We start from the raw sequence: 27,192 nt of genomic DNA, 5'->3' as shown, positions 1-27,192 counted from the left end.
TATACGAGTACACGTATACTTTACAAGACATCTGTAGGAGTCCTGTGGTGTCTGCTTCCAGGGCTCTACCAGCAGGTCCTACAACTTCTGTACGTTGCGAGGTGGATCATCTTACAGTGCCATTCAGGTGCAACCTCATCCAAGGTTCAATGATGCACACTAATAATAAAGCCTTGTTAAAACAAAAAACTTGTTGCTATGAAACACAGGGATGGGTTTAATATTTTACTGGTTTGTTATAAGCTTGTCAGTTAATGGTTAACCTTCAACTAATGATGGTCAGTAATCAGTTAAATTATTTTACCAATGTACAGCACAATATTGTGGACCACTGACAAAAAAAAAAAACGAGTGTTTTAGGTTCCCTATATTTACAATATTTATATACATTTTGTTAAATGCAATAAAACTAATCTGTGATTTCTTCATTCTACTGAACCTTTATTTCACTGACAAAAGTACAAATAAGTGACTTAATATTTTCACTGACTGACGTGGATGTATATTTTAAATATAAACAAAATGCTTAATTTGATGCCTGCAAAACAATATATTTTATCAATGTACAGCACAATACTGTGGACCACGGAAAAACGGTGCAGCAGATAGTGTGTTTCAGGTTCCCAAAATGTACATATAATACTTAGTTTCACAACATTTACAAATATATGACTTACCTTAAGTTCACAATCTTCATTTACGGCCAAATTACTGGGCTTTAGGTCCTAAAGCAATAAATCATAAGAAATCTCTTGAGTGCCATTTATTTCTTCTTTTAAATTAAATTAATTACCTGAGCTGATCATTTATATTTATAACATGTTTCTTTATTATGCATCACTATATAATAAAATGCACTGAGAACACTTACTCTGTGAATGATGTCTGCTGAATGAATGTACTGCAAACCAAACAAAAGACATTTCAGTGATTTGATTTCACATCACATAAATCACATGATTAAACGTACATTAGTATCATTACTTCAGCTGTAATTTAACCCATTTCAAATGCAAATTACAAAAAACTTTATTGCCCCTAATGACTTAAAGTACATTTCCGAAAAATATTAAATTACAGTCGAGAAAAAATTCTATAATATTTAAAAGAATATTCATTTGTTTAGAATATATTCAAGATTTATTTATCACATACACAGTTATATACAGTATACAGCCTGCCGTAAAATGTAAAACCTGGCCCAACTCCTTAGTCTGTGCATAAATGAGCACAGTTAAAAATAGAAAAAAGCCACTCAGGTGGTGCAGCGATAAAACACGCTAGCACACCAGAGCTGGGATTTCGAATACATCATATCGTATCTCAGCTCTGCCATCCGGCTGGGCGGCTGTATGAACAACGTTTGGCTGTTGTTCATACAGGCTAGGGAGCCGGAGACCTCATGACTGATGCAATTACGACCTCTGCTAGCTGGTTGATGGCATCTGCACAGAGTAGAAGAATAATGCTGATCAGGGTGTGGCTCTCCATGCACAGGGCTGATTCGCATATGATCTCAGCTGGTGCAGGTGAAAAAATGCAGTCGGCTACTGCACACGTATCGGAGTGGACGTGTGTCAAATTGCATTCCTCAATCAGGGGCGGGGTTCAGCACCAGCAGAGAGGAAGCATAACGCAATTAGGTAAAAATTGGATGGGAGAAAATGCCAAAAAATAATGATAATAATAATAAAATAAATAAATAAATAGATGGAAAAAGGAGGAAAATCCTATGACAAATTAATTATGTACAATACATACAATAAAATAAAGTAAAACAAATGAATGTGTGCATTTGTCCAATGTACAGTGGAATGTGAAAGTGTGGTGAAGTGCAAGTTTCAGTTTGGCAGGGTTGCTATGGTGGGCATGTCTGTGTTGACGAGTCTGATGAACTGGGGAAAGACGCTTCTCCTGAGACTCTCAGTTTCAGCCATCAGACGGTGGATACACTTGCCTGATTGCAGAAGGCTAAACAGACAGTTTACTGGAGCGGGCGGAGTCTTTGATCTGATGTAAAAGCTGAAGATGCACTCAGCTAAGCTAACCACTCTCTGTAGTGCTTTGCTGTCCTGAAGAGAACAGTTAGCACTCCACACTGAGAAGGTAAGATGGTTTGCACTGGTTTACCTTAAGCCCTCGGAGGATCTGGTAAATAAGGAACTGCACGTGGTCATCGGTCAGCTTCTGACATTTGACTATGTTATTAAGATCTGCTCCCATCAGATGAGTCACAAGGTAACTGTTAAAAAGCACAGAGCATTTACATTAATTCTTTAAATCATAATCTAAGAGATCTGAACTGATAACATTTCTCCTGTTGACAGCATTTCTAGGACTGTGTTAACTAAAAAAATGTTTTTTAACCCACAGGCTGATTAGCATCATGTACACTACTGTTTTTTGTAGACATCAAATCTTTTTGTCAACAACAGAAATGCTTTCACATTTTGCCTTAAAAAGAGCTTGCACACTGTTTTTTTACAGGCACCTTAATTCTGTAATCACCTGCATTCAGATCTCACATAAAAGTATATAGGTAATTTAGTATTACTAATAGTAATCAAAAGCTCATTCCCCTGCAGGCTTAAAACATGCATATTTTTAAAAGGCAAACGACAAGAAGTTTGTTCTGATTATCCAGTTACAGAATAAAATGGCTGCAAAAACCATTTAAGATCCCAAATTACCATATCATACAAGCAACTTGTGGCGTTTTTGAACACAGCACAAAAGAGATGAGGGTATGTCAGACAGTGCATCTGGGTGGTATGACTGTACATTCGGTGTACCGTCTTTGATTCCTCATATGGTATGGATACAGTATTTTTCATATATCACCATACCGTAACATAGTTCATTTTAACGGCTGTAGGCTTAAAAAGGCAGCAGATCATATAATATTGTTCGCTGCTAAAACACTATGGAGTGCTGTGCAAATTAAGTACTTAGCCAGTTAGCGTTTCCTTAATATGGTGAAAAAAATAAACAAAAACAGAAGGAAGATGAAGAGAGGAAGACCAAATATGCACCGGAGGAACCTGCCAAAGAAATGCCGCGTGTCAGCTGTTTAGAACAGACTAAAACACTATATACTGCACGGTTTGTCGAGCCACGGCTATTGCAAACAACAACATTAGGATCGCAGTATCAATACACACATGCAAGGACTTGACTCCCCTATAAACAGTCGAGAAAGAAGCTTTCAGAGCAATAACTAAAGCTGTGGATTTCAGGTTTGTCTTACGGGGTGAAAATACTTCATGTTAGGGTAATTGTATAATACTTAAATATTAAATAAACAATAAAAATTTTATTTATTGAAACTGTTTCATGTGTACTGATTCCATCATATATTGTTTCATTTTGTGGGGCCAAGCAAAGCTTATAGTACTCAAAGCTCTCATTATATACATTTCAACTTTTTATATTCTATGTACATATGACAGTAGAAGCCACAGACATATAACAAGTCCCAGTCATACAAAAACAACATTCCGTAAACTGTCAGAATCTTAAAAATACTGTGATGCAAATTTTTGGTCCTAGTGCATCTAAGATAAAAGCTTGATGTGCTTTATTTTATTTTTAAATCATCATTCAGCAGCTTGTATTGTCGTGGCTACGGTCATGACCTCCTACACAGAAGCCCTATAAAGGCTGCTGGACTGAAATCAGCCCTGTCTGAGCAGACTTATTTACAATGACGTAGAAACTGAAACACAAGCTGCAGTAAATTCCTTTCAGTAGCTCTGAACACTGTTGTTTATGAACCTGATGCCACCAGCTTGTTGCACAATCACTTGGAGGCACATGATGACAGTGGCATTATGTTGAACAGACCCTTTCTGGCACTACAAAGAATGGCTTAAAATAAGTTCTGCTTATTAGCACGCTGGCTGGCACACGCCACACCCTTTGCACACAGACAAATGAGACGAAAATGAAATTCCTCTCCTGCACTTTCACACCTACGCAAATACAAAACATCAGAGGCAGAAAAATACATTCTACCTACAAACACAAACAATACTCAACCCACACAACAGCATCCAGCATTACAGATAGGGCATTCAGGCACTCTTGCTTTAGTTATTTAATATACTTCTAGTATATAAAACCACTGTTAATTTACACACCATGCGTTTTAAACACACTCATACATGTAGAATGGCGCTTGGGTTTTGGAGCACTTGCCCACTATAGCTGGAATTCAGGTTCCAAGCAGTGCCACCCCCAGACAGGCATCTACAAACTGTGTCTGAGAGCCAAATGCCCTCAATGGATTGCTGTATATGCATTTGTATGCGTATATGAGTGTAAGGAAGATGTATTAAATATTATATATTATATAACACCTAAGACCACACAATTCTCTGACAGTCTTGCTGCTTAATTTTACAGGCCAGTGGCAGGGATTCCTACAAGGAGCTTTACCACAGCGAAATGCTATGCTTGACGTATTCCTAATTTGCTTGTGCTCTCACCTTAACCAGGCAACTCCCCATGCAGCTTTTCCTCCCTAAGGCTTGGTCAATTGTCAGTAAACAATACTGATGAGATTTAAACCTGGGGCTCTGCAGTAGTGGATTAGTGCATTGGGTCGCTGCAGCACCAGAGAGAAATTTACAGGACATTTACATTTTCGGCATTTAGCAGAAGCATTATACAATCTTAGCAACTGAGGGTTAAGGGCCTTGCTCAAGAGCCCAACAGTGGCAACCTGGCAGTGGTGGGGCTTACATTTACGTTTTCAGCATTTAGCAGACGCTTTTATCCAAAGCAACTTGCATTATACAGCCTAAGCAATTGAGGGTTAAGGGTCTTGCTCAAGGGCCCAACAGTGGCAACCTGGCAGTTGTGGGGTTTGAACAGTCAACCTTCTGATTACTAGTCCAGTACCTTAACCACTAAGCTACAACTGCACAAAAAACATTAAGGAATTTTTAAACACCAGTTTGTTTAGTTTCTTGTCTGCTAGGTTTCAATTCAATGTAAACTCACGTATGCAAACAATCTGCAAGATCCTTTAAAAGAAGTGGTGTGGTGTAAGAACCGAGGACTGCAGTGCATGCTTACTGCTCACTATATAACTGTTGTTTCTGCTATATTTAGGTCGTCCTGTGACCATTTCGAGTGACTCCTGGCTTTTCTTTGAGCTTTCTTTGCTCAGTGAAGTGGACCACACCGTCTTTATTTTTGGCACGACCATAGGCCTTCCAGGCAGCTCTGTAGTGACACTCTGGTCCTTTCCTGACCTCTTTTCTGCAACACCACTAAGAACTTTCTCACTAATCCTGCCTTGTTTTCATGCAGCTTTCATGCTCTCTTTCTTTATTTAGCTTACCACTCGAGCAAGAATAAACATGCCTGGACAAAAGAAAACCTACACAAAGTGTTAAAGTCTCTGTGCAGGATTTATTGTACTGAATATTCCGGTTTGATTCTTCTCGACTGACAGGTGAATCATTTGTTCTGAACTTTCTAAGCTATGCACACCTCTCCTCTCTCGGTATACAGATGACTAAAGACTTTGGAAAGGGTTGTGACAGGAGCTGGGTTACTCAGATAAAAAGCATGTCAACATGCAGTACATTTAGTTCTGGTAGAACCACATTGTAAAGTGCTTACTGGCTTATTCAGTAAGTGAATGACACCTAGTCTTTATATTACAGCTAACTGCAAAGATAATGAAATGCAATACAAAATTAAGAGTGAATAATATGGAGCTGATTTCATCATTCTAGGACAGAAACATTTATATTTACAGTAGGGCTGCCACTAACGACTATTATTCTATCGATTAATCTATAGACTATTTTATCGATAAGTCGATTAATCTAATCGATTAATTTTCCTCCCAAACATGTAATTCAGAATTTCATTTAAGCCTCTTTTATTTTAACAACAAACTGTATGACATAATAATATGGCACAAAACTAAATGTAAACAGGGTTTACGTCTATATTATCAAATTCCCAACTGCTCCATATTAAACAGTGCAACATGTGTTTATGGCATTCTGTACACAAAGCAAAGTGCTTAAACTTATAGCAGAAATAAAATAGTTAGAAATAGGCACGTCTCATTAAGTCCAACGTTCAGTAACGACAGAACGAGCCCAGATTAAAACACACACATTCACTCAAAACTTACTTCTAATCCTAAACGATGTAAACAAAGTGGTAAGTGTTTTTGCGCTTTGAGCACTGCGGCAACCGCAAAAATCACGAGCCCAACGGTCTAACTGAACTCGCTAAGAAATACGGTTTTCCAAGATCTCCACGATTAAGAAGTGTAATGAAACAATATAGATGTCCGCTCTGTACCACGCAACCTCCGAGCCACTAGTCTCGCTCAGGACTAGCGGAGGACAAGCATCAAGGCTCTTCTCTGTACTGGCACCCAAGTGGTGGAACAAACTTCCTCTGTCTGTCCGAACATCTGAGTCTCCTGCTGTCTTTAAAAAACTATTAAAAACCTTCATCACCTCTTTACTAAGCACTTAAGCTGACTTGTACTTACTTACGCTCTTTCATTTCTTTAAAAAAAACAAACAAAAAAAACTAACTAACAGGCTTTAGCAGATTTGTATTCTTGGACTGTTGTTTACTTAAACTAGAGTAAGGTAATGTTTACTATGGAAGCACTCTGGATTAGAGCGTCTGCTAAATGCCGAAAATGTAAATGTGTAACATCACGCTAGTGCTGCTGTGGTACCATCAAAGCTTTGAAGTGTACAAACCACCTTTTTGTTTTGTGCTAGTTTTAAGCATTCCCAAACTTTTGATGATTTGGGTCTTGGAAAACGTTTAGCCTTTCTTTGAAAGCTCTACAATCGGCCTCTGACTGCTGCAGACGGCATTTTTTAAGACTGAGCTTAATGCCGGCAACCAGTGACTGGACCATGCAGCAAGTAGTGCTGAGAGAAATCATATGAACGGTTATATGAATGAAAACATTGAAGAAATTAAAAAGGATCATTTATAAACATATTTTGAAAAACGATGCATCGACTTAAAATATTGACGTCGGCGCATTTTTAACGTTGACGTCATCAACTAGGTCGACCAATCACGGCAGCCCTATTTAACGGTGTTTAAGACTGGGGAGGCCATGGGTGACATATGACTTTATCCTGGTGCTCATCAAATCTCACAAAGAATTTTAGCAGCCCTTAAGTGGCACAGCAGCCTAACAGGCTAGCACCGCACTCAGCAGAGCCACCAACCTGTCCGGGCATCCACACAAATACGATCGGCCATGTTTGAACGGGGTAAGTTCGGACAGGGTCTCTTCTCGTTGCTGCAGCGATATGCGATCTCCGGGACTGGCCCGGGTACCTCTACAAGTGAGGAGGGGAGTCAACAAGGTTGATGTATGGCTCTCCATAAGCAATCAGCTCTGTGTGGGAACCCAACACCAACAGTGTTGGAGGAGGCAACTTGATCAGATCAGAGGTTGTGCAGGAGCCACTGGATATTAAATCTATTGACTGGATTGGCAGATAAAGAACACAGATTAAAATAATTGTAGCTGTGTGTTTGAGGGCATCGTAATCCTGGAATATGGACATATGGAACCATTAAGGAACCACAACCGTACTTAACAGTTAAACCATTCCTTCGTCCTTTTCTAAATGTAAAAACATCCAGATGTAGGAAATATAACTGAACTGGATACCACAGGCCAAAGAATAATGTATTCTTAAAAGGTCCGATACGTTTCTCTTTGCATTGGTATTTAAAACACAATGTTTAGAAAACTACAACAATGCTACCAATTTCAGCTCTGTGAAGTGGTTTTATTGAGAAGACTGTTAGATAGTTATAGACAGATTGAGATAGTGATGCTGATTCAGTTCCTACGTTATGGTTGTGGTGAAACGTTTAGGGTGTTTACTAACTACTTCATAAACAGGCTATTTATTCCCGTCATTGGGCTTCCACTTGGGCCCCTCGTTCCTCTTTGGTGATGTTTGGCTATGTTAGACATACGCTGACATGACTTCCATTAAAACATGAAATCATGACCCCCACACAGGACCACCACAGAGCAGGTATTATTTGGGTGGTGGATAATTCTCAGCACTGCAGTGACACTGACATGGTGGTGGTGTGTTAGTGTGTGTTGTGCTGGTATGAGTGAATAAGACACAGCAACGCTGGTGGAGTTTTAAAACAACTCACTGTCCCTGCTGAACTGAGAATAGTCCACCAACCGAAAATATATCCAGCCAACAGCGCCCCATGGGCAGCGTCCTATGGCCAATGATGCAGGCCACACAGCAGCAATAGATGAGCGATCGTCTCTGACTTTACATCTACAAGGTGGACCAACCAGGTAGGAGTGTCTAATAGAGTGGACAGTGAGTGGACACAGTATTTAAAACTCCATCAGCATTGCAGTGTCTGATCCACTCATACCAGCACAACACACACTAACACACCACCACCATGTCAGTGTCACTGCAGTGCTGAGAATGATCCACCACCCAAATAATACCTGCTCTGTGGTGGTCCTGTGGTGGTCCTGACCATTAAAGAACAGGGTGAAAGCAGGCTAAAAAGTATGTAGAGAAACAGATGGACAACAGTCAGTAATTGTAGAACTACAAAGTGTTTCTATATGGTAAGTGGAGCTGATAACATGGACAGTGAGTGTAGAAACAAGGAGGTGGTTTTAATGTTATGGCTGATCAGTGTACAGTTGCTTAATAAAAAAATTGTAAGCAATATCATCCAGCCATAGATCCTTCTGATATACAAGATATTCTTTCGGACCATTATTACAGTACAACTATTAGAATTACCCACTTCATCAGCCATTATTATTCATTATTAAATCATACAGGGATATCTGAATTTATTCTCTAAGTGCAGCTCATTAATAAACAGAACACTATGTATTAAAACGAGAAACCAGAACAACTACTTTTGTGGTTATCATTTGGTTATTTTAACATAGTCTATTTAATCATAATCATTTGCGCTTTAGCCTGTTAGTAGTAGTGCTGCACTAATACCACATGTGTATTTGTACAGATACCGTTACATGTGTGCAAAATTAGCAGTTGCCATAAAAAATACTGAAACCATGATGTCATGTTTCATCTACACACAGCTGTTCATAAACCTTTGCTTCTATTTCACCTGTTGTAATGTATTATGCCATATGATCATATTACTGGGGGACTAATGTGTATTTACAACCATCATGGAAAGATCATTTTGCAACCAATTTGTCTTTTTGCCAATGCTGATTTAAAAGCTCTTGTAAAAGTGCTTCTTGTTTTATAACTCATATATAATATGGCCAAAAATATGTGGACACCAAACCAGTTTGTAAGATATCCCATTCCAAAACCAGAATTACACCCACTCCCTTAGCATTAAGATTTTCAACACAAATTTGGAGTGTGTCTGTGGGGATGTGCGTCAATTAATGCCTAGTTCACACTACACGAACTTTGCTCGCCGACAGGTCACACCAGATCGGCGTTCGCTGGGGGCTCGGAAATCGTCTTTTGATCACTGTGTGTGAACTGTTCAACAACTCGATCCGAGCGGCTCGCCGATCACTTGCAGACTCAAGAAAAATATCTAGCATGTTAAATATCTGGACCTGTCAGCAACTCAGTCATGTAGTGTGAAAGGTGTTGCGATCAGGTTGTAATTGTTGTAAAAAAACACAAACTACAGAAGGGAAACCCTGGGGGAGGAGATGTAAATATGTGGAACCGGGGCATAATACAGATATATCAGAATACATCAGCACACACAAGCTTTACAGTATTTGTGACTTCCACACCAAACCATAATGCCAACGTAGACAAACCCACTCCCTCATCCAGATTCATTTATTTTTCCTCCTTGCTTTAACGCCACACATCAACGCTCAAACAACTTGGATCACTCGCCTCTTGCTGACGTGCATTTTTGGACATGGCTAAGAAGTTACTTAAACATAAAGCTTCTCTTCGAGTTTTATTCTGTTGTTTTGTGTTCTACCTGCATAAAGTCACTCTGCTTTAGCACTGGGATTTATGACAGTTTATAAAACGGATAGTTCCGGTCCTAAAATCTGATTGGCTGAGCCGCGTTCGAAGCCGTTGTAAAATCCCCGATAAACTCACACCTATGACCACCTCACATCATTCCATATTAATACGCCACTGAATAGAGAAAGTTAATGTTATTTTCGCCCTCATGTTGCCTAGCAACACTGTTAATCGGATTACCTTGCGTCGCGGAAGAATGCTTTATTGTAAGTTTATACACAATAAATACATTTATGATTAAACATTGTTGTATTTATTATATTTTATGTTGACCGCCGTTTTATAAAAGCAATAAGCCACTCGAGACCGTGCATTACTGTTACGATTTTAGCACGGGGAAAGAAGTTTTAGGCACTCCGCTTCGTGCCAAAAACGTCATCCCCGTGCTAAAATCACAGTAACGCACGGCCTCTCGTGGCTTATTGCTTTATTATAACACTGTCTATTGATCAACCACCACCACTAAAAAATAAGAGCCAAATCTCTATCACTAGACACATTTCTATCATGAGATGGTAAACATCATGTTCTGGTCAGACCGAGTTAATAAAAAATGAATACTACTTACACGTCAGTGAACTCCTCCAGACTGGTGGCAGGTGAGAAAACATCCAGCAGGCCTATTACCTATAAAAGCAAGCAGCATGCATGAGATTCCTTCATTTCCTGCTCCTGTACCCAGTACAGCATGTGCAACTCCAAACCTCATGAGTAAACAAGGAACAAACTCAAGTGCACTTCCCATCTAGATCTACAACTGGTCAGATCAAAACAACAGTGGCCATTTGCAGTTAAAGAAACTATTTGTACTCCATGATTATTTAAATTACAGAATGTTTTACTAATTTGTTTTACTTAGCACTCTTTAAAAAATGTGAGATTTGCTCCAACTGAGACTGTGATTATGTAAGACTTGAAATCAGGTTCTTTAAAGGAGAAGGAAAAGGAAACAAGAAGTGAACTGATGACTAAAGCTGTGTTCACAAGGACATTTTCAGCACAGAAATGGGTTGCTGGTTTGGTAAGCAAAATCCTTCATTAATCAACCATAATAATACAACAACATCACCAGTGTAAATAAACTCCAGCATAAAACCTTAATGAATTTTACAGTGAAGTAGACAGTGTTATAAAACTATTGCATTTTTTGCACTGTTCCCTAATTTTCCCCCGATCTAGTCATGTCCAATCACTCGATTGCATTTTGCTTCCTCTTTACTGCTGCTGACCTCCACTCCTGACCGAGGAGAGCCGTGACTAACACACACCCCCTCCGACACATGTGCAGTAGCTGATTGCATAACGAACAAAAGAAAATCATTTCATTAATGCTGCCAAATAAAAATAAGACTTAAATTCATTTCCAACAGCTGATGGTTGATTTGAACTGTTTGTTTATTAGGATTTTAACGTCATGTTTTACACTTTTGGTTACATTCATGACAGACACGGTAGTCACTCGTTACGTAAGATTCATCAGTTCACAAGGTTATATCGAACACAGTCATGGAAAATTTTGTATCTCCAATTCACCTCACGCTTGCAAGTCTTTGGACTGTGGAAGGAAACCAGAGCACCTGGAGGAAACCCACACAGACACGGGGAGAACATGCAAACTCCACACAGAAAGGACCCAGACCGCCCCACCTGGGGATCGAACCCAGGACCTTTGTGCTACCCACTTAGCCACCGTGCCGCCTGATTTGAACTGTGAACGGAGCTGCAGATCTCAGACACACAAGCTGTACAGAGAGTTCAGTTCAGACAGCTACATTACACACACACACACACAAACACACACACACACACCAGATCTGTCCATAAACTCAGAGACAAAAAATTCTGCAGTTCTAATAAACAGCTTTTATGTCTTGATATTAATTAAATCATAAACAGCAAAACTATTAAGCATTCACACCAAAGCTGTTTGGTGTCAATATGGAGTCTGACTGGACGTTGTGAACGTATTCTGGTGACAGTGGTAATCTAGTGGGTAGAGCTTTGGGCTATCAATTGAAAGGTTGAGAGTTTGAATCCCAGCTCTGCCATGCAGCCACTCTTGGGCCCCGTTTGGGATAGGGATACGCAAAAAAAGAATTGTGTTGTACTGTACACATGTATATGAAATGAAGGCAAATGAAGGCATTCTACTCTATTCTGACTTGTCGATGCATAGCCAAATACAAATGGTCAACACACAATGCTTAAATCAATTGCAATTGAGTGCATTTTTAATAAATGCTAAAAAAAAAAAAGTCCTTGTGAACACAGTTAATACTTTTCAAAACCACTTAAAACAACACACTGGTTAAGTAAATCCGAATCCAGACTTACATTCTCATGTTTCATGTGCTTGAGGAGTCTCAGCTCTCTGTACGTCCTTTTGGCATGGATGATGGACTGAAATGGTCTCGAGAGCTTCTTCACAGCAACCTTCATCCCTGACTTCTGATCTTCCGCTGAGCTGTAATAGATGAAAGGTCAACACTGGTGTTTTAGCAGTGGGAAATGTAAAATCAGTGGCTTTAAAAATCATAATTAAGTGCAGAAACCTTTTCTGAAAAAGATTGGAGAAACCTGAGCTGATGATTTCATTGTTTTGATGATGTCAGTTTTGAGCTCACCCAAGATGAGTCAAAGAAGAGTAACCTACCTAATACTGTCAGCTAGCCCAATACCACGCCTGTCTGTTAATGCTTAGAGATTTCTAACAGAAACCACCTGACAGATCACAGAGGGGGGAAATATGGCTGTGGTAAGTGCTGTGGTTAACCTGCTTTGTAACTGAGTAGTGCTTACACTGCATGATGGTTTCAAATAAACTTTAGGTACACTAACTGCTAGATACATTTTAAGGCCAAACCTATGTGAACACTTCAGCTTTTAGCACACCCCATTCCAAAACCATAGGCATTACTATAAAGATGCATCACTCCTTGCAGCTTTAACAGCCTCCACTACACAAAAACCTCCATCGGTAATAACAAGCCCTGATGTTGGATAACAAAGTCTGGCTCACAATGGACATTCCAATTAATCCCAAAAGTGTTCGCTTGGATTTGAGGTTACATCTCTACCCAAGCCACTGCAGAAACTGTGCACCAAAAACATGAAACCATGTCTTTATCAAGACTTGTACACAGATGCTCAGTCATGCTGGAACAGAAAAGGGGGTTCCCCTGTTAGCAATGGCTGTGGCAAAATTAATTATTAGAAAGGGTGTCCATATACTTTTGGCCATATAGTGTGGCCAAATTATTGCTGCAAGCTGACCTCACTATGGGTTTCTACTAGTGGGTGCAACCACCAACAGTCCACATTAATATCAAGAAGATTTTGTTCTGCATATGGTAAAGATAAATGATAAGATAACGTAGCTACACATGCTCTCGACAATGCCTTATCTGTGTTTCTATTACTGTAATGTGTAAATGTTTTTAAATGTCTTAATTAGAGATGGACCGATCGGGGTTTTTGGCACCGATTCCGATCTCCGATCTCCTTTCAGGGACATCGGCCGATGGCCGATAGCCGATTCCGATCGGGAGGGGAATAAAATAAATAAACTTAAAAAGAGCCTCACAGTGAAGATAAACCGGAGCAGCGCGTGTGTGTGCCTTTAGAATATACGCTTTGTTCACAGTATCGCTATAAGTGATTCATTGATTCACGAGTCGATTCATTTTTCGCGAAGCGTAAGTTTCTATTCTCGGTTATCTCTCCGTGTTTACTGTTATTAATTAAATGTCGTGGTTTTAAATAAACACCAGCTACTACAGAACATTCTGTGTGACTCTCTTACATTAAAAAGCTTCATTAAAAAGCTTAATTAAACTGCTATTACCACAGATCTGTAACCGACCGTCAGACTCGTTCCGTCTAAGGAGCTAAAAGTTCAGCAGATGATCCTGAACTAACGAATTTGCTAATGAATAAACTTTTGCCTCGGATTGGCTCTGTAACGTTTTCTGTTCTCATCTAGTACATCACAAGTAAGAACCGCTTACGATTTACCAGAGTGAACCAGGAGTTTATATAACGTGCTGATAGAATCGACTCAGATGTGACCGGGTTGAATTATCTTTTTAAAGTAAATATTACAATCAGCAAAATTACATCGTATGTATGATGCACAACGTTAATGATGTTATTTTAAGTCATGAAGAGCTTTCACTGTGGTTTCTGTACGATGGTTGATGAATGGTGATGTGATGGTTGGCGCTTCGTAGCTCAAAGTCTGGATCAATCCAGAGCTGTTAACTTAACACGGTCTTTATATATCACACGATCGGATCGGCTACTCTTAGGAAATATCGGCCGATCGCCGATAGCATATTTTGATTAAAAATCGGCCGATACCGATTCATAGCCGATCGATCGTCCCATCTCTAGTCATAATATAAATGAAAAAGCATATTACATCATAACTTGGACTACAATAAATTAAGCTCTTTTGTAAGATTTTGTTTATGCACTAAAAGAGCCTATTTCACAAATGAATCGTAAAAAGAAATACAGCCCATACACCCTGTGTATAGTGCCCGATGTGGCAGAATTTACCACAACTGAATCTAGCAAACCTATCTGTGATTATGATGGCCAAACAAAAAGCAAGTTGCTCCAAGCCAGTGCAATCTGGTCTTCAGAGATCCAGTTACATAATCTTAATGGTGGCTGATGTAAAGGCTCATGAAAAATGACCCAGCTGACTCTGTTGCCTAGCGATGAGCTCCTAACGTTATTCTTTAGAGCAGATTACACAAGCTGTGTACCTGGGACGCAGAGGAATCTAGTCAATAAGTGTTCAAACACATACGAATTTATTTTCATCATTTACATGTGTGAGATTTAGCAGGCGTTTATGCAAAGCAACTTACAATTATGACTGAACACAATTTGCTTTGTTTAGGGGCCAAAACGTGGCAAGCTGGTGGTGGTGGGGCAACTTTTTGATTACTAGTCCAGTACCTTAACCACTGCGCTACCCTGCAGTCAATACCATTCATGAGTGAACATAATGTACCACTAATGGTACCAGCAAACTATTTAGCAAAATCCACACATTAGATCGTCTCACTTCTCCTTTATATATTCAGCTCATGTATCTTTATCAAGGAGGCTGTATCATAAACATCATGATACAGACACATGTCTCCTACAACCATATAACAAGACAACTGCCTTTGGATTATTAAGATAAAATTAAAGTTGAGGGTTGTAAATGTGCCCTGCCCTATAAAATCATAACATTAAAACCACCTCCTTGTTTCTACACTCACTGTCCACTTTATCAGCTCCACTTACCATATAGAACCACTTTGTAGTTCTACAATTACTGACTGTAGTCCATCTGTTTCTCTGCATACTTTTTAGCGTGCTTTCATCCTGTTCTTCAATGGTCAGGACCCCCAAAGGACAGAGCAGGTATTATTTGGGTGGTGGATCATTCTCAGCACTGCAGTGACACTGACATGGTGGTGGTGTGTTAGTGTGTGCTGTGCTAGTATGAGTGGATCAGACACAGCAGCGCTGATGGAGTCTTTAAACACCTCACTGTCCCTGAAGGACAAAATATATCCAGCCAACAGCACCCTGTGGGCAGCGTCCTGTGACCACTGATGAAGGTCTAGAAGATGACCAACTCAAACAGCAGCAATAGATGAGCGATCGTCTCTGACTTTACATCTACAAGGTGGACCAACTAGGTAGAAGTGTCTAATAGAGTGGACAGTGAGTGGACACAGTATTTAAAAACTCCATCAGCGCTGCTGTGTCTGATCCACTCATACCAGCACAACACACACTAACACACCACCACCACGTCAGTGTCACTGCAGCGCTGAGAATCACCCACCACCTAAATAATACCTGCTCTGTGGTGGTCCTGTGGGGGTCCTGACTATTGAAAAACAGGGCAAAAGCATGCTAAAAAGGTATGTAGAGAAACAGATGGACTACAGTCAGTAATTGTAGAACTACAAAGTGCTTCTACATGGTAAGTGGAGCTGATAAAATGGACAGTGAGTGTAGAAACCAGGTGGTTTTAATGTTATGTTTTACACTTAACCAGCAATTGTATTTAAATGTAAATGAAACTTCACTTCTCCTCACTTGCATGTTTTTGGACTGTGGGAGAAAACCGGAGCTCTCAGAGGAAACCAACGCAGACACAGGGAGAACATGCAAACACCACACAGAAAGGACCCAGCCCACCACAGGTACTTCTTGCTGTGAGGCGACAGTGCTACCCACTGATCCTCCGTGCCGCCCAATTAATTATTAATGCTGATGTCTGAGCAACCATGTTAATACACCATACGCATAACTCAGGGTCAAGTTCCAACCTGAAGTGGAATTCTGCATTAATCTTGAACAAAAGAAATTTTTGAATATGTTTAAACAAGATTTATACAGATGCATGAAGCTGGGTTAAAGCAGCATTATTTGGTTAGACGTGCCCCTGTGATACAGCTGCTGCCAGCTGTCCAACAAAAACTAATTGCAACTAGACTGTTGCACAAATGCAGACAGTATGCGACAAACTTTGACAGCAAAGTTTTTTTACTGAGATTGCAAAAACATTAAACTCTTGTTGTCCCTGTTTGTTAAGTGGGCATACAATATACTTTTGGCACTGGCAGGTGGGTCAGTGGTCAATTACCCAAGCCCACTGTCAGCCAGCCAGCCAGACATCTCTGGACTACCAGTTCTACAGTGAAATGAATAATATATCTCTGGCACTCAGGTGGGGCAGTGGTCAATTACCCAAGCCCACTGTCAGCCAGGCAGACATCTTTGTACTCTTGGTGGGAAAGAGTAGTACCAGTTCTAAAGTGAAATGAATATTTATTTATTTTTACATTTTTGGCATTTAGCAGATACTTTTATCCAAAGTGACTTACATCTGTGACAGTATACAATCTCAGCAATTGAGGGTTAAGGGCCTTGCTCAAGGGCCCTGTGCAAGTTCTACTTAGAAAGATGAGAGAGGTCTGTAATTTTCATCATAGGTACACTTCAACTATGAGAGACAAAATGAGAAAAAAAAAATCCAGGAAATCACATTGTAGGATTTTTAAATAATTTATTTGTAAATTATGGTGGAAAATAAGTATTTGGTCAATAACAAAAGTTCAACTCAATACTTTGTAACATAACCTTTGTTGGCAATGACAGAGGTCAAACGTTTCCTGTAAGTCTTCACCAGGTTTGCACACACTGTAGCTGGTATTTTGGCCCATTCCTCCATGCAGATCTCCTCTAGAGCAGTGATGTTTTGGGCCTGTCGCTGGGCAACACAGACTTTCAACTCCCTCCACAAATTTTCTATGGGGTTGAGGTCTGGAGACTGGCTAGGCCACTCCAGGACCTTGAAATGCTTTTTACGGAGCCACTCCTTCATTGCCCGAGCGGTGTGTTTGGGATCATTGTCATGCTGGAAGACCCAGCCACGTTCCATCTTCAATGCTCTCACTGATGGAAGGAGGTTTTGGCTTAAAATCTCACGATACATGGCCCCGTTCATTCTTCCCTTAACACAGATCAGTCGTCCTGTCCCCTTTGCAGAAAAACAGCCCTAAAGCATGATGTCTCCACCCCCATGCTTCACAGTAGGTATGGTGTTCTTGGGATGCAACTCAGCATTCTTCTTCCTCCAAACACGACGAGTTGAGTTTTTACCAAAAAGTTCCATTTTGGTTTCATCTGACCACATGATATTCTCCCAATCCTCTTCTGGATCATCCATATGCTCTCTGGCAAACTTCAGACGGGCCTGGACATGTACTGGCTTAAGCAGGGGGACACGCCTGGCACTGCAGGATTTGAGTCCCTCTCGGCGTAGTGTGTTACTGATGGTAGCCTTTGTTACTTTGGTCCCAGCTCTCTGCAGGTCATTCATCAGGTCCCTCCGTGTAGTTCTGGGATTTTTGCTCACCGTTCTCATGATCATTTTGACCCCACGGGATGAGATCTTGCGTGGGGCCCCAGATCGAGGGAGATTATCAATGGTCTTGTATGTCTTCCATTTTCTTACAATTGCTCCCACAGTTGATTTATTCACACCAACCTGCTTGCCTATTGTAGATTCACTCTTCCCAGCCTGGTGCAGGTCTACAATTTTCTTCCTGGTGTCCTTCGACAGCTCTTTGGTCTTGGCCATGGTTGAGTTTGGAGTCTGACTGTTTGAGGCTGTGGACAGGTGTCTTTTATACAGATAACGAGGTCAAACAGGTGCCATTAATACAGGTAACGAGTGGAGGACAGAAGAGCTTCTTAAAGAAGAAGTTACAGGTCTGTGAGAGCCAGAAATCTTGCTTGTTTGTTATTGACCAAATACTTATTTTCCACCATAATTTACAAATAATTTCTTTAAAAATCCTACAATGTGATTTCCTGGATTTTTTTTTCTCATTTTGTCTCTCATAGTTGAAGTGTACCTATGATGAAAATTACAGACCTCTCTCATCTTTCTAAGTAGGAGAACTTGCACAATCAGTGGCTGACTAAATACTTTTTGGCCCCACTGTAGCATTTTCAACATTTCACTTCTTCAAGCAGGTACACTAACATTTCATGATTGAAGAAAGGTTTACATGGTTTGCTATACCAACACAGCAACAGCAAGTTTTTCTGTTACTATAAACAGAAAAATCTGATAACATATTGTGTAATGGAAATTCACAAGCATCTCAAACATTTACGGAGACAGAGACTAGTGTATCTACTTTTAATTCTATTTCTGTGTAATGATGGTACACAATGTTTTAGGCCAGATTTATAACAATGGGAGTTGCTGTGTAAGTTGCAATAAGCAAAATCTTTCTTCATGTTTAAATGTATTGTCATGCCCCACTGGGTGCAGCAACTTTAATTAAGCCATGCCCTACCTTAATTCCTTGTTGTGAAACCTTAAACCTTATCTTGTACAGAATGTCACCTACTTTGGATAAGACAGTATACATGCCACTTAAACACTGGGAGCAAGTGTAATCATGCATATTCATGAAACATTAGTGAAGTAATACTACAAAGTAAACCAATGCTCCCTAAAAGCATAGTCGACAAAAACAGATGTTCTACAAATGCTCTGTGAGCACATCTGTCAAAAGTTAAAATGTTGAATGTGTTCAAAGTGAACAAGGAACAGCATGCCAACTTGTAATCCTTATCTGAACAGTTAAGCACGGTCGAAAGAGCATCATGAGTTGGGGCTGCTTTGCTGACTCAGCGACAAGACAGCATGCAATCATTTATGCAACAATACAATTTACAACAGCATGTCAGAGTGGCCGTTAATCACCTTAAGTTACATGTTTGCTGATACAAGAAGTTAAACAACAAAATGGTTTATAAAAAGAAAGCAGTTGGTGTTCTGGAATGAAACATCAGAGTCCGGAACCCAATTGAGAAAGCGTGACAGGACCTAAACTGGGCTGTTAATGCAAAATCCAGACTTACTTGTCATTGTTGTGCTTGTCTTATAAGAAGCATACTTGCTGGTAACAGCATGAGTAGTACAGTTAGCAGTTTAGTCTATTATTATGACATTTTCTCTAAATGTGTCTTTTAAATGTGTCAGCAGATAAATTCAGCAGTTCTGACTCAACACAATAAAAAGGGTGCCACTATTAGGACAGTGGGTCAGATGCCTGCATCATGATAAGACAAGATCTGAGATAATGACGGTATTAATAGAAACTTAAGTACAGTATTATGGTAGTACATACAGCTTGTATTTACCCATCAATCATCTTGTCATTTAACTGCAGGTGATTAGAGATTTATTTGTTTATTTGATCTTGTCTACTGCACATTGCCATGTATTACATCATGTATCACATCATGCATCAAACAATTAATTACTAATTTAGGTTGGGTCCAGCTCCACCCAGAAACAGTGGATGCAGTCCACACACTTACAACAATCGACAATTATGCAACAATGCAGTTCTGGGAAGTGAAAGAACAGTAGAGCAATGAGGAAACCTACACAGAATTAAGGTTCAAGCCCAGGTTTCTAGGACCCATGTTGCTATGCCAAGATACCAACCAAACTACAGCGCTGCCAGGTTCTATATATTCAAAAACTTAAAACACCATGTTACTGATATTATTTTGAACTCATTATTTAAGAACTTTCAAGAAGGCGGCATAATTACTAGTTTGATCTACGTTAAATTTGAGTTGGGGTGTGTAAATAAAAAGTCCCACCAATTGAATACATATACCATTGTATTATTAGTACCTTTTAAATGTGCACTTTTTAATGATTAGTTGTTCTTAATGTTTCAAATAATGTGGAAATCACTATAAGGTTTTCCATCCATTTCATTTCCAGCAGTTGCCAGAAATTCACATGATTCAAGTGCAAATAAAAAAAATAAATCAACATTCAAGATGCTGATAGGGGTTTTCCATCAAACAATGATGTGTGGAGTCCTTATACTGACTTGTTTACCTTCTTCTTACTATTCTATCATTACCATGCCTTTAAAGGCCTATCACTTCACTCCAAGCTTTACATCTAACAAACGAAAACATAGCAAACTCCTTGGCTAAATGGCTAAAATCGTATGATTCTCTGATTGCAAGGAAAACATAATCGACTACTGTAGTTCACTATGTAATAATTCGAGTCCCTTTAAGGATTTACACAGTTGGACACACTTTTTGATCTACGTTAAATTTGAGTTGGGGCGTGTCAATAAAAAGTCCCATCAGTTGTGAACATACATCATTGTATTAAAAGTGCACTTTATTATGTTTAATTATTCTTAATGTTGCAAATAATGTATAAATACGTGGAAATCACTATGAGGTTTATCATCCGTTTTATTACCAGTTTTATTAAATGCTGGAAATGCACATTAAAAGAGAAAAGCCAGAAATTCACATGATTCACCAAATATCACAATAACACATTAAAAACGGTTTCACTCTGCTGAACACGTGTAAATAAAAACATGAATCAAAACTGACAGGGGTTTTCCATCAAATAATGATGTGTGAAGTACTTATACTGACTTGTTTACGTTCTTCTTACTATTTTATTATTACCATGACTTTAAAGGCCTATCACTTCACTCCAAGCTTCACATCTAACAAACGAAAACATAAACACCATTGCTAAATGGCTAGAATGTAATGATTCTCTGATTCTGGTTCACTATGTAACAATTCGAGTCCCTTTATTGATTTACACAGATGGACAGACTTTTTGATCTACGTTAAATTTGAGTAGGGGCGTGTCAATAAAAAGTCCCACCAGTTGTGAACATATATCATTGTATAAAGTGTATCATTGTACACTTTATAATGTTTAATTGTTCTTAATGTTGCAAATAATGTGGAAATACGTGGAAATCACTATGAGGTTTTTCATCCATTTCATTACCAGTTTTATTAAATGCTGGAAATGCACATTAAAAGAGAAAATCCAGAAATTCACACAATCCACCAAATATTACAATACTACATTAAAAAGGGTTTACACTCTGATGAACAAGTGTAAATAAAAACATGAATCAAAACTGACAGGGGTTTTCCATCAAATAATGATGTGTGAAGTACTTATACTGACTTGTTTACGTTCTTCTTACTATTTTATTATTACCATGCCTTTAAAGGCCTATCACTTCACTCCAAGCTTCACATCTAACAAACGAAAACATAGCAAAACATAATGATTCTCTGTTTCTGGTTCACTATGTAACAATTCGAGTCCCTTTATTGATTTACACAGATGGACAGACTTTTTGATCTATGTTAAATTTGAGTTGGGGCGTGTCAATAAAAAGTCCCACCAGATGTGAACATACTGTACATCATTGTATTAAAAGTGCACTTGTTTAATTGTTTGTTTAATTGTTCTTAATGTTGCGAATAATGTATAAATACGTGGAAATCACTATGACGTTTATCATCCGTTTTATTACCAGTTGCATTACATGCTGGAATTGCACATTAAAAGAGAAAATCCAGAAATTCACACAATCTACCAAATATTACAATACCACATTAAAAAGGGTTTACACTCTGCTGAACACGTGTAAATACAAAAAACAAATCTAAATTCAAGATGCTGACAGGGGTTTTCCATCAAACAATGATGTGTGGAGTCCTTATACTGACTTGTTTACCTTCTTCTTACTACTCGATTATTTACGTGTGTTCAAAGGCCTATTACTTCACTCCAAGCTTTACATCTAACAAACGAAAACATAGCAAACTCCTTGGCTAAATGGCTAGAATGTAATGATTCTCTGATTGCAAGGAAAACATAATCGGCTACTGTAGTTCACTATGTTACAATTAGAGTACCATTAATGATTTATACAGATGGACAGACTGAATTGTAAATGCGTTATTAAAGACTTTGCACATATAATGTTTTATACTTGAACGATTCTCACTCGTAAACAAAAATTATGGTAAATAGCTTAGATCATTTAGTGTTTATAACTAAACAAACACGTAACGTGGATTATTTGTTGATGCTGCTGAAAAACCTTCCGCTACAGACAGAACAAATCGAAAGTAAAAAATCGGGACCATTCCCCATAGCATTCATAATGCCTCCTAAATAAACCACTTTTTATTCGAACTTATGCACATCAGGATCACGACTACTTCCACGGCGGACTGGAATGCATCATACTAATGAGGCCAGAGAGGAGTGTTTAATTGCTCAAGTGCAAAACGTGTAGCAAGTAAATCAAAGCTTAAGATGTATCTAAAACGACGATCCCACCCTAGAGAGAAATTTCCCCCCTAGATCGGAGCAACTAAGCTTCTGCATCCACATGCGGTGAACAGCCAGCATTTCTCTCTACAGCTAGCAGTTAGCACAGTAGCTAGCTAGGTGGCTGCACGCACAGCACAGGCCTGCAGGAATGAATGGAGTGAGTGCACTTTGCTGCCCTTGAGGAAAAACAAAATGCATTTACCATACTGATCCGTATGCACCAGACCCGACCGGAGACAGCTTCTGGTAGCGCACCGGGACCTCCCACACCGTCTTGTTCACCTCCTGTCCGTAAAACGTGACTCTTTCCTTCTGCGACATGTCTGCTGTGGACAGAGCTCTAGCCCGCGGGCAGCAGCTCCAACTTCTGCTGGAACTCCTCACAGTACGCTACAGTTCCGTAAAGCTCGAACACAAGCGAGTGGAGAAAACAACCTTCAATACGGCACAATGCGACCAGTTACAGCAGCTTTCCACTCAATAGAAGTTACTTCACACCAGCGGTGCAGAAATATCCCGGAATAAAGCGGTTATGCAGCAATTTCTCTCCGTTTATGGATAGTTTCGAACTATCCCTGTGTCTCTTTCCTCTACTGCTCACTTCCCTGCGTGCCTCCTCAATTCGCGCCAGACTACCGCCAGGAACTCCCAAATCTCGCGAGAATACAACATAACGCTGCAGTTATAAACAATATACAGCAAAGTATTTCAAATGCTAAAATAGATACAATCTGGTAATTCTGTTCTAATTCATTTTTTATTTCATAGGCAAATAATGTTCATTTTTTAAAATGAGACGACATGACGTGATTTTTTATTTATTAATTAATTACATTAAGTCATTAAGACAAGCCATAGCCTAGTGGTTAAAGAAGAAGATAGAACATATCCTTTATTTGTCATGTATACATATACAGATGTACAGTACAATGAAATTCTTTCTTCGCATATCCCAGCTTGTTTGGAAGTTGGGGTCAGAGCGCAGGGTCAGCCATCGTACGGCGCCCCTGGAGCAGACAGGGTTAAGGGCCTTGCTCAAGGACCCAACAGTGGCTGCATAGCAGAGCCTGGATTTGAACCGCTAATCTTCCGGTTGATAGCCCAAAGCTCTACCCACTAGGCTACCACTGTCCCAAGGCACACTACTAGTAATCCAAAGGTTGCTGGTTCAAGCCCCACCACTGCTAGGTTGCTGCTGTTGGGCCCCTGAGCAAGGCCCTTAACCCTCAGTTGCTCAGACTGTATACTGTAACTGTAATGTAGCCTAGTGGGTAGAGCTTTGGGTTATTCATTGAAAGGTTGAGAGTTCGAATCCCAGCTCTTTCATGCAGCCTTCTCTTTGTACACTGGCTGACCCTGCACTCTGACCCTAGCTTCCAAGCAAGCTGGAATATGCGAAGAAAGAATCTGTTGAACTGTATATATGACAAACGGTATTGGACCAGTAATCAGAAGGTTGCCGGTTCAAACCCCACCATCACCTATTTGCCACTGCTGGGCCCCTGAGCAAGGCCCTTAACCCTCAATTGCTCAAAAAATTGTGTTCAGTCATAATTGTAAGACGCTTTGGATAAAAGCGTCTGCTAAATGCTAAAAATGTAAATGTAATACATCTCAGAACAATGAAAAACTTGCAAAAGGTACTGAACCAGTAATCAGAAGGTTGCCAGTTCAAACCCCACCATCACCAAGTTTCCACTGCTGGGCCCCTGAGCAAGGCCCTTAACCCTTAATTGCTCAAAAAATTTTGTTCAGTCATAATTGTAAGTCGCTTTGTAAAAGCATCTGCTAAATGCTGAAAATGTGAATGTAATACGCCTCAGAACAATGTAAAACTTGAAAAACATCTTGTTTTGTCTATAGATACGTAATATGTTGTCAGAACAGCCCTGACCCTCCACAACACATCTGGAGATATCTTGTGGTATATGGTGCAGGAATGTTGCCATGTCCTTCAACTTCTGTACGTTGCGAGGTGTACTTTCATAGTAAATCCTGGTGCCATCTCTTTAGCAAGTAAATAGTGCACATTTGCATGATTATACGCACGATCTTGGACAGGATTGTTTGGCCCAATAAACCTTCCTCTATTGCTCCAATGTCAAGTTCCAATGCCTGCTTTCTCAGGCACTTTTTAATGGTGAAAAGTATTTGAGCACTTTGATTGGCCTGTGACTAGGCAGCCTAATACACAGAAGTGTTGTGTGTTGAAACATCACCAGTAGGTTGGTCTGTACCAGATCCCATAGCTTTCATGTCCTTTGCCATCAATTAGTCTTGGACCTGTCTGGACTTTGTGGCTTGTCTCTCCACAGAACACAGTCAGTGAGTGCTAACTATGGCTGCCAGTAACCAGTCTGCACTTAATTAGCCATAGTGACAGAGGGAAAACATGTTCTTGGGGTTTTTTGAAAATTGATTTTTAAATGAAAACCTGAAATTTCACAAAATATTCAGACCCTTTGCTGCGGCACTTTAAATTGTGCTCAGGTATATTCTGTTTGCTTTAGTTATTCTTGAGAGCTATCTAGTACACAATTTAAGTCCACCTGTTGTGGACTCAAGGTAAACTCAAGGCACAAACTTGGGTCAACGAGGGCCCACAATTTACACTGAATTATCAGGACAAAATACAAGTAATAAAGTCCAAAGAACTGTCTGTTGATCTTCATTATCAAACCGTGCCAAGATGCATATCAGGGTAAGAATTTAAAACAATATCTAAGGCTTTGGGTATTTCTAGGACCATGGTGGCTTTAATAATTTAGAGATAGAATAAGCTTGGCGCAACCTTAAAACAATCTATAGTTGGCTGTCCAACCAAAATGGGCATCCAGGCAAGAAGGGCCTTCTTACCCCAAGGGGGTAAGAAAAAAACCAACAGAAATATAGTGATGGCAGAGACTATGAGACTAGAAATGCAGGTGAATGAAGCAAAATACAGAAACCTTCTTGAGAGCACACACAAACTGAAGTGGCTTTTGGAAAAATCTCCAGCCATCTGCCATGACGAATGGGATAAACTGCCCAAATCCAGTGTGCAATGCTTGTAGAGACATAGCCAAGATTACTGTAGCTGCCAAGGGGTTTGAATACTTTTGGGAATAAGACATTTCAGTTTCTGATTTTTAATGAATTTTCAAAAAAACTTAGAAGATATACTTTATTTGTCATATATACGTATATATATATATATATATACAGGTGTACAGTACAATGAAATTCTTTCCTTGCATATCCCAGCTTGTTTTGGGAGCTGGGGTCGGAGCGCAGGGTCAGCCACCTTACAGCGCCCCTGAAACAGACAGGGTTAAGGGTCTTGCTCAAGGACCAAACAGTGGCTGCATAGCAGAGCCTTGATTTGAACCGCCAATCTTTCAGTTGACAGCCCAAAGCTTTACCCACTATGTTACCACTGTACACTGTCCCAAAGTTGCTGTGGGTGATTAAGAGATGGATAAAAGTGGCAGTTAAATCCACAACACAATAAAATACATTAAAACATAATTTTAGTAAATACTTTATTTATTAACTCTGTACAGACACCAAACACAAAAACTGCATAAGGGACAATGCACACAGTAAGGAGTAAAATACAGTGTATCACAAAAGTGAGTACACCCCTCACATTTCTGCAGATATTTAAGTATATCTTTTCATGGGACAACACTGACAAAATGACACTTTGACACAATGAAAAGTAGTCTGTGTGCAGCTTATATAACAGTGTAAATTTATTCTTCCCTCAAAATAACTCAATATACAGCCATTAATGTCTAAACCACTGGCAACAAAAGTGAGTACACCCCTTAGTGAAAGTTCCTGAAGTGTCAATATTTTGTGTGGCCACCATTATTTCCCAGAACTGCCTTAACTCTCCTGGGCATGGAGTTTACCAGAGCTTCACAGGTTGCCACTGGAATGCTTTTCCACTCCTCCATGACGACATCACGGAGCTGGCGGATATTCGAGACTTTGCGCTCCTCCACCTTCCGCTTGAGGATGCCCCAAAGATGTTCTATTGGGTTTAGGTCTGGAGACATGCTTGGCCAGTCCATCACCTTTACCCTCAGCCTCTTCAATAAAGCAGTGGTCGTCTTAGAGGTGTGTTTGGGGTCATTATCATGCTGGAACACTGCCCTGCGACCCAGTTTCCGGAGGGAGGGGATCATGCTCTGCTTCAGTATTTCACAGTACATATTGGAGTTCATGTGTCCCTCAATGAAATGTAACTCCCCAACACCTGCTGCACTCATGCAGCCCCAGACCATGGCATTCCCACCACCATGCTTGACTGTAGGCATGACACACTTATCTTTGTACTCCTCACCTGATTGCCGCCACGCATGCTTGAGACCATCTGAACCAAACAAATTAATCTTGGTC

The 27,192-nt window shown here is 39.8% G+C and overlaps 1 protein-coding gene across 2 annotated transcripts in view; it reads right to left on the bottom strand.

Moving 5' to 3' along the window:
• mapk14a (mitogen-activated protein kinase 14a) overlaps window positions 1–23,434 on the bottom strand; it is a 45,168-nt gene extending 21,734 nt beyond the window's left edge. For both annotated transcript variants that reach the window (XM_062998966.1, XM_062998965.1), the window contains exons 1-6: window positions 23,009–23,434; window positions 12,396–12,525; window positions 10,630–10,688; window positions 2,131–2,242; window positions 872–901; window positions 678–725 (exon numbers count right to left, since the gene is read on the bottom strand). In XM_062998966.1, the coding sequence (XP_062855036.1) occupies window positions 678–725; window positions 872–901; window positions 2,131–2,242; window positions 10,630–10,688; window positions 12,396–12,525; window positions 23,009–23,127 (498 nt within the window). In that variant the 5' untranslated portion in view covers window positions 23,128–23,434. The remainder of the gene's footprint in view (window positions 1–677; window positions 726–871; window positions 902–2,130; window positions 2,243–10,629; window positions 10,689–12,395; window positions 12,526–23,008) is intronic.
• Window positions 23,435–27,192: the final 3,758 nt, after the last annotated feature.

Source organism: Trichomycterus rosablanca, chromosome 7 (genome assembly GCF_030014385.1).
Source record: "Trichomycterus rosablanca isolate fTriRos1 chromosome 7, fTriRos1.hap1, whole genome shotgun sequence".
NCBI lineage: Eukaryota > Metazoa > Chordata > Actinopteri > Siluriformes > Trichomycteridae > Trichomycterus > Trichomycterus rosablanca.
This window is presented reverse-complemented; position numbering and strand designations above follow the sequence as displayed.